Source organism: Calypte anna, chromosome 3, assembly GCF_003957555.1.
Source record: "Calypte anna isolate BGI_N300 chromosome 3, bCalAnn1_v1.p, whole genome shotgun sequence".
Taxonomy (NCBI): Eukaryota; Metazoa; Chordata; class Aves; order Apodiformes; family Trochilidae; genus Calypte; species Calypte anna.
In genome coordinates, this window is record NC_044246.1 from 85,986,988 (window position 1) to 86,003,180 (window position 16,193).

General features: G+C 34.6%; 1 protein-coding gene across 21 annotated transcripts in view; it reads right to left on the reverse strand.

Moving 5' to 3' along the window:
* RIMS1 (regulating synaptic membrane exocytosis 1) overlaps window positions 1–16,193 on the reverse strand; it is a 306,200-nt gene that overhangs the window by 99,109 nt on the left and 190,898 nt on the right. For 8 of the 21 annotated variants that reach the window (XM_030448772.1, XM_030448766.1, XM_030448761.1 and 5 more), the window contains exons 10-13: window positions 10,654–10,810; window positions 8,614–8,739; window positions 4,487–4,549; window positions 118–207 (exon numbers count right to left, since the gene is read on the reverse strand). In XM_030448772.1, coding sequence (XP_030304632.1) covers window positions 118–207; window positions 4,487–4,549; window positions 8,614–8,739; window positions 10,654–10,810 — 436 coding nt within the window. Of the gene's footprint in view, window positions 1–117; window positions 208–674; window positions 789–1,161; window positions 1,240–4,486; window positions 4,550–8,613; window positions 8,740–10,653; window positions 10,811–16,193 lie in introns of all 21 variants that reach the window. The other 13 variants (XM_030448774.1, XM_030448773.1, XM_030448768.1 and 10 more) reach the window with 7 other exon arrangements.

The window sequence follows — 16,193 nt, forward strand, 5'->3', positions numbered from 1 at the left end:
GGTCTACAGATACCAAAGCAGACATGAATGGACAAGAATGCAGAATACGAGGAAAAACAAAACTGATAAGGATCACCAGCACAGATGACAAGAAATTCGTAAGTTTTTATTTTATACCTTTCTCGTTCTGGTGAATGCAAACTAGTATCTGGTCTCAAGCAGTTGGTACTAGCACTCCTAGCCCTGTCAAGGGAGGGCTGTAGTTCACTAGTGCCAGTGCATTGCATCCAATGGTAGAAGAGAAAGAAAAAGAAAACAAAGAAAGGAATACAATGTTAGATATTAACTCATAAAATAATGCTCTCTTTACAGAAAATGTAGAATCACAATGGTATAATTAAAGAAAATGTAAAAGAGCTGACTGGATGAAAGTGCCAATATTTGTTTAGAAAATAAAAGCAAACAAAAAACTGCTAGAAATTTTTTTTTTTTGCTTAAATTATTGAAGTGTTTAAAACTGAATGAGACAGAATACAACCACTTTAAAAAAAACGGAATGAGAAATACCAAACAATGAATTTAAATTCTTATTAACAGCAGTAAATCTTAGGCCAACATAAAAGGATGTGATACACTACATATTTTGTGAAATTACTTTACAGTGAAGCTCATTTATTCTGAAAATCCATATGAGGTACCAAACAGGAGAGGGCAATTAATCCTCTGTTTCTTACCTAACCAGTAGATCATCTCCAAATTTCGGTATTCGTGAATTAAGGCAATCATGAAGGAGTGAAATATCCTGTCTAATCACTGATTTGGTCTTAGCACATGCAGGAAGAGTTGAGCTTTGTAAATTAAAATTATTTAAACAAAATGAAAATAAATTTAACATGTAACCAAAAACACATACATAAACAAAAAAATGCAACAAAGAAAAGCACGCAACATATAACTCTAACGGTGAAGAAAACTCTACCCAATATGAAGTGGTTTGGGTTTTGTTTTTGGTTTTTTTTTTTTCATCTGGTAATGTAGAGGTTATTCTAGACAGTTATATGAAGTTATTTTAGGGTTGTTTCCCTTATCTCTCAGTTATAAAAACTCTATGAAACTATTTCATTTTTATTTAACAAAGTAAAACTATTTACTTTTTTTTACTATTTTACTTCCTTTTCAAAAAGGATCTAACTACTTCAATGGACTCAGAACACTTCTTACCTGTATAGGTTCCAATGAGTACCATTTGTTAGCAAAGGCATCTTGGGTGGTAATGTTTTATAGTGGCTAACAGAACTTCTTGAATGTGGTTGAACAGAAAAGAAAAAAGAACACAAAAACATGCCAGAAATAAAAAGACAGGTAAAAGTAAGGCAAGAACGACCATAACATAAAATAAACACATAATATTCTACTACATTTAATAGCCATAATGAGTAGATTTCTCAGTATATGTTTTTCTGCTGTGACAGCTATCTGGGGGACAAATTTTTGTATTTATACTTCTGTTCTGTTACAGTCCATAAACTCATGACAATACTAGTATAGCTGAATTTTTTTTCCTTGTGATTAAAGAAATCTAAATTCCATTTTTAGAGATTTTTAAATTAAATTAAAATATACAAGCTGTTGTAAAGGACCAGGTTGTTATTAAACTTGCTTTCTCTCAGTACTACCTTTTTAGACCTTTGGAGACTTCAACCTATTCAGCAGCTAAGCATGAAAAGCTCGTGAAAAAAAGTGATACGTGATATTGCAAACTCAATTATAGTTGCATTAACATCTGGCATTTTTTAATGTGGAAGGTTTTTTTGAAATGCTGCAAAATAGAACAGTAATTAATTGCTATAAATAATAAACTAATTAAAGTAGGTGATCTACTATATCAGCCAGCACAGGAGCACCTGAGATGCTGTATGAAAACTGTCCAATATCATCTATAGCACAAGAGATTGTAGAACAAGAGATGTTTGCTTTATTATCCAGCTCTAGATGTTTGCTTTATTATCCATCTCTACCCAATGAACAAGAGAGACATGTAAAGGCATAAAGTGGTTACCAAATGGGAATCACGAAGACTTAATGGTTGAGGTTTAATAACCAATTTTCCACATGTGCCACCAGGCCACAGCTGTGGTGCTATTGGCAGGACAGCAGCATTAAAGGACTTTGCAGCTTCAAGAAGAACAGTCTGTCCAAACAGGAAACTTTAACTCCTGTTAAGGCTTGGATCTAGGCACAGCAGATCAACATAAAAAACCTGCCTATGTCACTGACAGATGAAACAACTCTCTGACTCAAACCCCTGGTGTTTGTAAAGCCCTGAGGCTGTTAACAGAAGAGCTTTGACCCTTCTTGTACAGGTTTAGCAGTTGACAGAGCTGACATCCCCACAGGAGGTCACTGTGACATTGTACAGAAGGAATAAAGAAATGGTTGTCCATCATGTCAGTCCTGGCATACTGCTAGATATTACCAATCAAAGTGGGTGTGAACTAAGACATGGAATGTGACAATCCATGGTCTAAGGCATTGGTATAAACATCCTTCCACCATTTTCCTATTAGTCAATAACTACACACACATGGACAGGATGGGCAGCTAGGACTATTATTATTCTAAACTAGTGGATTGAACTAATCATATATCTTAACTTTGTAGCTTGGACCATCTTGTATTAATATTTCTTTCATTTGACATGAAATACATGTAATGTCTTTCCCATTTTAAGCTGAAGCTGTCTCAACAATTAATTAAAACATTTTTCAGCGAGATATCTAGGAAACAAGGAAAAAAACCCACCTTGCAATCTTTCTAAAATAAATATATGTCAGGCCACTAAAAGTGAGAAAGGAAAAAAATGGCAACCAATACACAAAACAAATTCTTGTTGGGAGGGGTTTTAAGACTATTCAGTCAAGAATGAATGTTGGCAATTTTCTGGGTATTATTAAAACTTAGATTAGGCTACATAAGCCTCAGAACTAAATTTTAAAAATGTATTGTCTTCTACTGCCTTCATAGTTACCTTCAGTTCATTATTAAAAGTACCATTCTGTTTTACAGAAAACCATTACTGTTGCTTTAATGGAGTGAATTTGTTACTTTCCTTGATTGTAATAAAAACCATAAATAACAAAACCAAGGAAAAATGTAATGTAGGGCTGTACATGTACCTAACATCAGTTAGGTAGCTCTTACCTAACTTGACACTGCTGCCCAGGCACAATTTTTAGATGGTTAGCTGGCCAAACTGGCTAGTAGATTTGGTAAAAATACTGGAAATCTACAGCAACCAGTCAAAGTGAAAAAAAAATTATAATATAAAATTTACTTAGTGAAATGAGAATTTAGATACTATTGTAGAAGAATTCTAATGAAAATTATAACCTTTAGGATGGAAAGGAACATGCACAGAGCTGAGTCAAGGAGGGGCATGAAGCTACACAACATGAATCAGAAAAAGAAGGGCCATAGGAAGAAGACAAGAAAAATTATTATTAATGCTATTATGCTACAATAAATGAACATAACAGGGAGTGAAAGAAATTATTAACCTTTAAACTTAAAATGTTCAGGAAAATGTTTTTAAGCTGAAGGATCAAATTCCTTCTGCTGATAATAAAAATTTACATTTTAATTTAACAGTCTCACTGCTGCACAGATTTTGAAAGTTTTTGGATTCACTGTCCTATTTTATACTAGTACACCTTACAAGAGGAATGTATCACAGCATCTTTGAAGTAGTTGAAAGGCTAATTACTTCATCTTCAACATATATTTTAATAATTCTAAATGAAACATTTTCTACACAACCTGATTTTTTTTCAAGGTTAACAGACATGGTGAAAAGAAAAAAGGGGAGGGACAGGATTAGGTTTGTCAGATAGTTTGTCAGACTTGTTTAGCTTCATTACATTTATAAGAGTTGAGACAGAGCTCCACGCTTCAGTACGAGACATTAATGAGGTTTTGAAATGAGCCCAAACTACAAAGTTTATGCCTGGATATAGCTTAGAGTGGAACTTGTAGACAGAAATAAAAGTAATAGGAGATGCCTCAAATCTGGGGTTCCCAGTGAACACTCATTATTGTTCTTTCCTCTACATGTGACTAAAATCAGTATCAGATTAAGTGTCATCAAAATGAAAGATTGTTGGCTTGTGTATGTCTGTATATAAACACTTAAAATGCAAATAAAAGAAAACATAAAAAAAATTTTAAAAAAAGTAATGTTTGAAATTAAAATAACATTGTCATGCACTGGGAGACCAGGACTTCTGTGACTAGACAGAAAATCTACCACAAAACAAGACTGCAAAATCAGAATTTAACACCTACTACTGAAGTTCACAAACATTTACGCACATCTCAATCTGAATTAAAACAAACAAACAAACAAAAAAAACCCCTGACACCTGGGTCAAAACATACTAGGAAGCTCGTTACTTACTGGGAATAAATGCCATCATTGAAAAATGTTTGGTACACAAAAATATAGACAACTAACCAGATGTGTTCATGATTACCAAATTCCTGTATTTACCTGATGGTATGTAGGCACTCTGCACTTCTTCCTCGTTTTGCTCTGGGCAGCATAAGAAGCTCACTGCACAGACAGGATGGGTGGTGAGTGAAACAGATATAATTATGAAGCATTAGATGACATGCATTATGCCAATGATATGCAAATGAAAACATAAAAAGAAACAAGAAGCTTCCACCCAGAAAGATAGTCTGATAATGTTCAAACTCAGACTGCACTTCTCAAAGACTATGTGGCAAAAAATGCCTGTGATAATTACATTTTCAATGATTTCTTTTTTTTTTGTGGCCCCTAATTTTGAGGGATTTTTCATCTTAAAATTCAGAAGTACTGTTTCAGATCTCTTCACATCAAAAGAAACCCATAAAACAGCTACATTTCTCTAATAAACTCCTTCCTTATTAACTAATCAATGGTGAAATACTTTATGGAAAAAACAAACAAACAAACAAATGATGCTTGGTTTTTTGTTTTGTTTTTTCCTCTCTAAGCCACAAAAAATATACATGAAAAAGCAAGGAGAGTTTGCTACTAATTCACTGCAGATCAGTTTATGGGAAGAGTAACTAGTCACCCTTTCAGAAAAACCAAAAAGATGTTTTCACTGGAAATATTACTGGACAAATATAAATCTGACTCATAGCCCTTGTGAGTATTTTGTAATGCAATCCTAAAGAAAGAAGAAAAATTGCTAATTAGGCATCATATTTTTTCTTATTGTTTCCAGTTAAGAACATCAACGGTCTATTCTTTTTTTCATATACTGTAACCACACACATGATACAGAGCAAGATGGTAAAATTAACACATACCTATGCCTAGGGTAAATAAGACTATGATATGAAATATCCCTTGAATTAATCTTGTAGTTTTATCAACTTCAACACAAGAAGGAAGACCACACTCCAAACCTCCTACTAATCATATATAGAAGTAAAACCTAAACTTAATGGAAAGATGCTATTTAAAAAAACAAACAGGGACTCATATGAAGTACTATGGTGACAAAGAGAGAAAAGATTACAAAACAGATAAAGCAGCAGTTGTTCAATTTGTTTTGTGCTTCTTACTGTTAAACAACTCATTTAATTGATGTAGTATTGGTAATATTCATCTAAAATTCTAAACTAGACAGCTTGAAACAACGACTTGTCAGTTACATGTGAGATTGAACTTTGCATCTGGAACCACAAGCCTTTTGATGTGACAAAATACATTAAAGGTGAACTGAATTGGACTTACATTTTTTTTAAGCAAAATTTCCATTCATAAGCTCAGAGGACTGAAAAAATGTATGCAAGTTTCCAAATTGCAAACAAAATTGTTTTAGGACCAAAATTACCATTTTCTTAAGAGCTGTGAAGTAGATGTGAAGTCCACATTAAATCATAAGCTACTTCACTAGTATTTACTCTACCTTTGCTAAGCCAAAGGCTTTCTCTTCCGATTGGCCCATGGCACACAGTAGTACAAAATTCATCCAGAAAGGGACACAAAATAGCAAATCTATCATGAAATCCTGAAGTTATAAAAACTAAGCACAAGAATGTCTACATGTCAGTAGATTACCAATAATATTGAAAAATACTGACAGTTCTATAATAAATTAAGACTGGTTTGGATTTATTTAAGATAAAGACTTTTATTCTAAAATAAGTTTTTTCTACCCACATTAACAGATTTTATTTAGGAATAAAAGAAACACTAAAAAAAAAAGGGTCATGTCCTTGAAAACTGGATGATGTTTCCAAATTTAAAGCAACATGTACTGTTTAGCTCTATTTCCTAACAAAAGGCTTTTGCTTAACATTTTTATATACATACACACACACTAAAAACATATGTATACATGTATATAAATACATATAAAAAAGGTAAAGTGGACAAATCAGTTCCACTTGAAATTTATCATGCCAGATGCTTCAGGAAGATAAAACGATAACTATTTTTACAAAGATCTATTCAGAACATTCAATCTTACTTTGGGACTAATAACAGATCATTGAGAGAATGATCAGAAGTAATTAGCAACTGCAATTTCTGCCAAGTAGCTATCAGGTATTTACTGACTTTTCAAGATGAGTTTGTAGTAGGTACCCATATGAATATTGGATGTGCTGGTCAGTAAACGAACAATACGTAATACTTATACTACTTATATTACTATCAACACTGACACATAATACTGAATGAAGATTTTATTTTAAATCCTCAGATGTGACAAGACAATCTTCCTCTGTAAAAGCTGGTTTAGGTCTTCCCTATGATATTGCTTTTAAGTACTGAAATACAGTGAAACCTGCAAGAGTCAAACAGTCTCTACAACTAAAGAAATATGGGGGAAAGACGAAAAGGAAAAGGGGAAAAAGTAGACCACTACAGACAAGATTATTATTCGAGTAAGTACATGGACCCATCTTTAAATCCTGTAAATATGCCATGTACATAGACAAGACATCCTTCATGTCTGGTGTTTAAACTTCTGAAAAGCATTTTCAGAAAACTGAAAAGAACTGAAGGCTGTGTCTTACTTCTCAGAACATATCCAGTAACTGATTGCTGCTGTGGCTCTGGTATGATGGTTCATCTCCAAGAGAGCCTCATTGCAAGCCCTGCTCTCCAAGCATAATCGATGTATAATAATCTGTTATAATAATCAATTATACCCTGGTTTGAGAGTTTATTGGAAGAAAATTTTCTAGACAGTTAACTAACTATCTATTTCTACTGACAAAAGCTACTCTTCAATGTCTCTTCCTCTTAAGATCTGCTGAATAAGAAATCTATTCAACCAGTATCTTCAGGAATCTTTTGAATATATCACTAACTGCAATACATAATAAAATTAAACACATGCAACAAATGGAAATTACTTCAATGACCTTATCTGTAAACCTGTCTGCTACTTTTAAAGATCATTTCAATTTACCTCTGAAACAAATTCACTACAATTCAAGTTGAATGATTCTGTACATGCTTCTTGCCTATGAAGTTGAATTTTAAAATATATTTTTACTCATTAATTTCCATATGTATGTTATCACGTTAAAAAAAAGCAAAACAGAAAGATCATATACAAAACTGAACTAGTTTAACTGCAAAAGTCATCTCTTACTCAATTTTTATATTACTTCAAAACTAGACAAAGGGTTCCAGAGATTTTTATGGTTTACTCTTCACATGTTTTCACATCACTGTGAAATGTAAATTCTGTATTGAATTTACTGGATTGTAAAGTTTTGTCATGGTTACAAAGAAAAAATAGTAATCTACTGAAAAAAAAAAATTCCAAAAACATTACTAGGACAATTGATATTTTCTGGAGGGTAAAAGTTTGCCATTATATTTTAGCTATATGATTTTTTTCAACAACTCAAAAACATTGATAATCCTATGTGATTGTCATTATTATGCTACCCAGCTACTGAACTGAAATACCTTTTTAGACTTTTTTTTTTTTTTTTTTTTTTGGCCAGAAACTACAGAGAAAGCCTATTTTTTTCCAGTATATTAGAATATATTCCTAGATGCCTGTTAGGAGAGACCAAACATTCTCCGAGGAGTGTAGCCACTGAATGTTTTCTAGGGAGAGATGTGTAACTACCTGCACTGCAACTATCCTTACTATGCTTGGGTACTGTACCAAGTTCACCAGAATGTTACATAAGATGCTGTGAGGCTGCAAATATAGATATTCAAAATCTATAAGAACAGAAATGTAAATCATAGTATATGCAACTCCCAGCTAGCAGGAACTCATGCCTGGTACTTTTCTGGCTACTGAAACAGATAAATTCTGAGTTACAAACATAGCTAGGGTACACATACAGACATGGTTTTGTAGCAAGAATCTCTGGGCTTCAGTAATGAAACAAACAGTAGAACAGTCTAGGACAAAACCCAGAACTGTTTCTCTAGATACCTGCTTTTACTGGAGACCCAGAGTACAATTTTACCAAAAAATAGGCATAGATAGATTAATGATGGCACTGGATTTGTCAGTTAGGATGATTTCTCTCCCTATCCCCTTACTTTCAGTCATGTTTCTATGGAATACTTGAAAATAATGCAAACCAACACAGACATTTCTAAACTTGTTTCCCAGTTGTTTCAGGCTGATGATGTACCTTTCTTGATCAGACAAATACTGACTATCCATGTCTCTGGATCTGTAATCAACTGGAGTTCTGGAGGCATCATGGTGTCTAGTCGGAGAACGTGATCTTCTCATTTGATGAATTTCATCTAAACTCCTGAAAGACAGAAATATGTATGATTATCTTTTTTCTCAAATATGACAGCTTAATGCATCACAGTACAGTTGGTTGAAGAAAGTCCTTAATCATTAAGTTGTTAATATATAGCTTCTAAAAAAACCCTGTTCCCTAAGATTAAGAAAAAAAATACCTGTAAGTATAGAAAGCATCCATTTCTACCTTATTTAGAAATTTGTGTGTACATGAATGGACTCAGAAATGGCATTTTTTTCAAAGCCTATACTTAAAGAATAACTAAGATAACACGAGAACTGATAATACCTCACATGAAATTAACTCTTAGGCATTTGTAGATTCATAGCCAGATTTCTAAAGGGCTGGTTTAGGGCTGTCAACTTTTTGCAGGTATCCCTAAGCACTCTTTAAGTAATTCTGGGATAAGGTATGAGAAACTGCAGTAGATTTCATTAGTCTTGGTCTAAGTGTTATACAAAAAGGATATGATTTTGTAGGCTCTGATGTCCATGACAGTAATTTAAAGCTCTTTTAACAAGGACAAGGAACAACTGCTTGATACACTGATTCTTCCTTTAGTTTAATAACTGTCATTATAACAAGAAGCATTACCTTTCCAAAGTATAAAACCAAATTATGGGACTGTGAAGTATTTCATTTGTGAATGCGCTTTTAGACAGAAATATACGAGAGACAACTATTTGCAGAAGCAGAATGATGAGCTCTCATTCTCTCTACCATTAATAAAATGAGTTAGTGCCACTGTCTGTTTTATGTACAGCCATACTCTATCTGTTAAGGATGCATTACTGTGAAATTCAACAGCAAGTGGAACAGTAGAGTAGCAAGTACTTAAACAGTTTCATTTCAAAGAACTTCTGTAACAAAGGGGGACACATGTACAGTTAAGAAGCACATTACATTTCAACATGTAAGAACACTATCTATGGCACAGAGGATGAAAAGGCAGAAGCAAGAGCATCAGGAATCTCAACTGGGAGAAGAAGCTATTTTTCCAGAATATAGCATCACTTGGAAATGTCAGAGATTTTTGGCATTTTTGGAACTCACAGAAAACCAGACACAAAAACAACCGGTAAGGACAGAACTGTGTCCCGGCATTTTTTACTCAAAATTGAGCTAGGGGTAGATTTTCAGTAAGCTACCACAGCTAGTAGGCAATGAGGTTGCTAGTTCAAGCTCTTGCAGTTATTCAAGAAGAAAGATTCTTAGAAACTGGAGGTAAAGAAAATATGTAAATATTGGCAGACTTTGGGCTTCATGAGAGGCTGCAAGAAAAACTTCTTGCTCCACACGATACACCAAGCAAAATCAAGTCAATCAAGTTTTGGGTGTAAGCAGACTGTATGGCACTAATCAAAGAAGGATAAAGCATGCAAATGAAAAGCTAAAAAGGGTTCTCCCACTAATAGGCTGTCTCCTAAAAGCAGTAAATCCAGAAAATAGAGGTTTTTGAATCACTGTGTTTCTGTAATTTTTTCTTACTTCTTCCATTAAAAATGTCATATTATAAATACAGTTGTTAACTTCAGCTAATTCAAGTATTAGCTCAATTCATAGTTATTAATTTGTACACCCCACTATTTATTATCCTACAAGTATACTTAGGTATAGGTATCTTCATAAAAGATTTAGCCACTGTCTGAAAAAACATTTTCAAATCTATCTATCTATTAGTACACAGATGATGAATCACAGAGAAATTATCAGTAAGAAGATGCAAGTCTTAAACAGTTATCATCTCATGAGTGCCCTTGAATGATTAATAAAAACATACATCAACTTCAAATACTACACTATTAAATTAAGATACAGATGTTTTTTAAATTGTGAAAAAATGATGAACAGAAGTTAATAGTGACAGATCACACAAACTTGAAATCACACAACGTTTCACTATCTTGTGATGCCTACCTCTGTAATGGCACATTTGGTAAACGTGAACGGGGCCTGCCCTGATCGTCGCCGCGGTGAGGAGATACGGATCGAGAACGATGATGGGTTGTTCTTTGCTGTTCTGGCACAGTTAGCGTTGTAGATTTACCTTCTCTAGTACTAGATCTATAACCTACTGGCAAGAGGGCAAACAAAAGGAAGTTAGAGATCAAAGGTCTGGGCTCACAAATAATTCATATGGTTATTAGAAAACTTTAAACCATCATTCAGCTGTTGTACATCCCGACGTTCCATGCAGCCGGGATAAACTATAAGCGTTACCTTTAAATGCCTACATGTACAGAGACAGAGAAACAGATTTTTTTCATACTGGAAGATATGAAGAAGAGGACTAGAAGAGTTTTCTGGCTTGGGAAGGAGTAATTTGTGCTTCAAAATTGTCATAGAGTAGCAAATATATAAAAGGAATCTAAGCAATGCACCTTGTCTAACAAGTGGACAAGACAGCACAGATTCATATCATGACAGCTCATACAACTTGTCAACTTGACAAGTCACCTACTTCTAAAAATTATGGGCATTTGGATTATACTCTATAGAATACTGGATATTGAATACTCTGCAGAACTTTTTTCTAAGTACAGGGAATGAGATTAAGTTTCTGGTAGTTCATTTTTACATAGCACTTAAAAATCAGCAAAATGTTATTATATTTTAAAGCACTGATATTCCTGTGTTGTTGTCCATGTAGCAGACTGTTTTCCTTGATACACACTTTGAACCTTAAAACCCCACCCTTTGAACCCCACCTTAAAACACACAATGAAACTCAGCAAAATTAAGAGCTTTCAAAAGGTGCCTGTTATATCTTGGAAAGAGCCTAAGGAGATTTGTTCAGACTTCAGTTGCTCACTTCTAGTCATTAAACTAGATTACAAGGAACCCTGGACAGAAAATCCCTTCATGACAGAAAAGCTCACTCCTTGAGTCATCCCTTAACAACTTAACAAATTCTTGTCTAGATCCCAAAATAATAATTTTGCTGCTTCTCTGAATTAGTTGAGCACTAGGTTTCTACAATCTGTTATCTGGTTCAGCTGAAGAAACAATCTTCATCAGCAATCTTCTTCCCATGCAGGAAAAGACTATAATTTAGTAATTAAATAGTCAATTGGATGAATTAAGTAGGTAGAACATTTTAAGGATCTTGTTATACAGTTTCAAGTTGAAACTTGAAGTGTGTATAATTCTACCAAATTGTTATAGCCTCTCTTAAAAGTGTGGCCCATAAGGAATCTGGGTTGGGACAATCTCAAGCACAAACACAGGTCGAGCAGAGAATGGCTTGAAAACAGACCCGAGAAGGACTGGAGGGGAGGAGTCTGGTTGATGAGAAGCTCAACATAAGCCAACAATATGTGCTTGCAGGCCACAGAGCCAACAGTATCCTGGGCTACATCAAAAGTAGAGTGGCCAACAGGTCAAGGGAGGTGATTCTCCCCCTCTACTACACTCTGGTGAGACCCCACTAGGAGTACTCTGACCAGTTCTGGAGTGCCTAGCACAGGAAGGACATGGGGTTGTTGGAGTAAGTCCAGAGGAAGGCAACAAAGATGATCTGAGGGCTGGAGCACCACTCCTATGTAGACGGGCTGAGAGAGTTGGTGTTGTTCAGTCTGGAGAAGAAAAAGCTCCAAGGAGACCTTATAGCAGCCTTCCAGCACCTGAAGGGGATCTACAGGAAAGCTGAAGAGGGACATTTTACAAGGTCATGTAGTGATGGCATGATGAGTAATGGTTTTAAGGTGGAAGAGGGCAGATTTAATTAGATATTAGTAAGAAATTATTCAGTGTGTGGGTGGTGAGACATTGACACAGGTTGCCCAGAAAAGTTGTGGCTCTCCCCTCCCTGGAAGTGTTCAAGGTCAGGGTGGATGGGACTTTGAGCAACCTGAGCTAGCGGAAAGTGTCCTTGGCCATGCAGGGGGCTTGGGACTACACGATCCTTAAGGTCCTTTAAAACACAAACCATTTTATGATACTATGATTTTAATATAATTTTATACTCATAATGTGGCATTACTCAAGTTTCCAGAGGTTGGGGGCTATCATTTGAAAACCAGAGCAGAACATGGAGAAAAAAAATTTTGGGAGACCTCACTAGCAGCTACCTGAACAGCAAATGTTTGTCACTTAATAGCAGTGGTTTAACAAGCGTTGACAGCAAAATAGACCTGTAAAAATTGATGGTATACAGGAATGTATCTACTGAGGTTCATCAACCCTCTAACAAAGAGCTGCGCTTCACAGTTTTTGATGCAGTGTTGCTGGAGTACTTTATGTGCAGTAAAAGTGTTTCAAAGTTGTTAAAAAAATTATACAAAAGAAATACAAGGACCTCACTGGTCTCAGGACAAAGACTGGAGGCACAAAAAGAGATGTCTCAGACTCCAGTGAAGATTCCTTCTTTTCATGTTCTATAGTCACTGCAGAACATGTCTAACATTTGTTAGAGAAGGAAAAAGAACTACACCTGATAAAAGCTGTGCTGTCTCATTCCCCAGAAGAATTAAATCTAAGCTAAAAGATATTTAATTTTCCAAACCACTTTTTTTAGATAGAATCCTTTCAACTGTATCAGAAGGAACACTAACTTACATTTAATCAACATTGAAATAAAGTAAATCCAAAATTTTTTTCTGAGCTGTAGGCAACCGCAATGAAATAAACATAATTTAAATATTAAAAAAAAAAATCTAAATTTCAGCTTAAAACATATTTATAGAGTATCTCTAGTCTGCCTAAAAAATACACCCAGGATTATCCTGTGACTTAAAAATATTATAGAAATATTATTTTATCCTATATATACTTCATAGTGAAGACATCCAGGGAACATGATCTGAAACACGCTGACGGAAACAAAGCTGACGGAACAGACAGAGCAATAGCAATTCACATTTATCCTCAGTATTAGCTCAAGTATTCTCAAGTTGGTCAAATCCCATCCCAACTGCCATAGTGACCGTGACAGTGACAGCAACAGTAAAATTTCCTCATGTCCTCAAATATAAGGGCTTGGTGCTCTCCAGAGTGAGCAAGAAATAATTTTTTGCGTGGACCAGCATGATAGCAGCGATCAAGCTTATGGAAGCTTATGCAGAAGAAGTTTCTCAGTTGCTCATGGGAAACTGTCAGATGTGACATGAAATGGAGGATGGATAGGCGATAAAAATGTTTCTAGCAAATGCTTGATACTGGAACAATGCAACCATTTATACATATTACATATGATAGAAAAAAAAATTGTTCTGAAGAGTTACCCTTAGCATAAGCAATACAGCTCATTAAGAATACTCCTTGGGATACTGTTAGCTGTTATAATAGGTTTTTTTTTTAATTTTTATTTAAGAAAGATATTTAAGTTCTGGATAAAAAGATGCATGGCAAAACCTGTTCAGTTTTTATTAAATACTTTACCGACCCTTCCTATATAGGTAGCATCAGTGAGCCTCTATCAGGAGTACTGGGCTCCCCAGTACAAAACAGACAGGGAGTTACTGGTGTGTGTCCAGCTTAATGTCACAAAGATAATTAAGAGACTGGAGCATCTCTCAGATGAGGACAGGCTAAGAGATTTAAAGTAAAATTTTCTTCATGCCTTTAAATTTGGCACACCACATACTTGTCAGAAAACAGTTTTCTCTTTTATTAGTAATTGCTAAAGCATTTGAAATTATATTTTAAAGGACTTCCAATGTTGGTTAAATCAGCCAAATTATTTTTGTAATTAATTTTTTAGCTTATGGTGGTGACCAGGTAAAATTTGCTTCTACATTTTGCAGCTATGTTTCTGTTCTTTAGAAAAAGAGCAATATACTTAGGGAAAATCTTCAGATATTGAGAAGGCAAAAACCCCTTTCTTCTCTTCTGAACATTACAGGAAAAATAATAAATTAGCAACTGTAAGGATGTAGCTTTGATAAAGACAGAGCTTATTTATCATATATAAGAACCATATTGGACAATATGGGAAAGGAAGCAGTAAAAGAAGGAAAAGAGGCTTTAAAGGTAAATCTTTTCTTCAGTGTCACACGCTGTAAACTCAATTTTAAAATTTTTCTGTTGAGAAGGGGCATCTTAACACTAGAATAACCTAGCTGAGGGCAAAAGATGCTATGTCCAACAGCTTATGAGTGCAGCTTTGCTGCATCATCATCATCATCATCCTACATTATGGGGAAATACAGATACTCATTGTTCCCTCCCACGTTGCATAACTTCCAGGAGAATGTGTGGGAAATCTGGACAGGAGCTGCAGAGCACTCTGCTGAGATCCATGCTACATGAGGGCAGGAAGAGGGGAGGGATAAAGACCTTATAGCTCAAGGAACTTGCATGCAACTTAGTTTTAAGAGAGGGGACTCTTAGATACTGTACTATTCATTTAGTGCAAATGAAGGTAGCAGTTCCGATTCTTAGACTGAGTAATGTAGTAAGGAAGGAAGGTTGGTTAGGAGGGTAGAAATGCAGATGTGAATCTACAGATATGGCAGTACATATCTACATAGATATATCAGTAGCTAGAGTGCCAACTAAATTAAATCATAAACAGAAAAAATATTCAAACCCCATGATTTATTTTAATTTTAAATGTTCACTCTCTTAGCTGATGTAAAAATATCAAGATTAATCACTTCATTAAAGCAGGCATCATTTCTGGACATATATGAAAAAATTTCCCATTTAGTAACTCAGGTAACAAGTGAATAAAAGTAAGGAAAAAACCCAGTCAGCATTGAAGGAAGGAAAATCTGGCTCAGCAATTATCAAATTTATATTGCATTGATAAAGGATGAATTGATAGATTATTTTAAATGCTGACCAGGAAGACAGCTTTTCAAATTCTACCATGACTTAATTCTGCTATTTTCGTCAGGGACATCCACAGAAAAATTGATTTAGTGCTGGCAATGACTCAGTGACTCTTCAGTTAGTTGGGGACAATTGAGAAACACATTTGTCAAATAGAAATAGAAAAATGTGGTACCTAAAATGGTCCTCAAGAATTTCAATATGTAAGGAATGTTGAACTAAAATTCAAACCACAATAGTCTCCAAAAGTATACATTTATGAACATTTAGGCAATGATAATTCATGAAGGGTTCATGAAACTCTAAAGATACAGCCATGCTACATGCATCTTAATTTCTAGCCATGCATTCTCAATAAAATATATGGGAGACTGCATTATATCTAAGTTTCAAGCAAAAAGCAAGATAAGAAAATGCTTGCAATAAATATTGAAATCTTAATTACTATTTTAAGATTTATAATTTTTTAAAATTTAATTTATGTTGTAAATAATGGTTGGAACATTACAGGGTACGTTGTTAAAAAATTTGAACCATCCAGTGGTTCACATATTAAGAATGATTTGTAAAAGAAGTCTTTTCATTCACCACTATTTAAAACAAGTACCAATCAGAAAAACTGTTTTTTCCACAATGCATTCTCCAAAACAGTCTGAAATGTTATAGGGGAAGGAAAAAAAAAA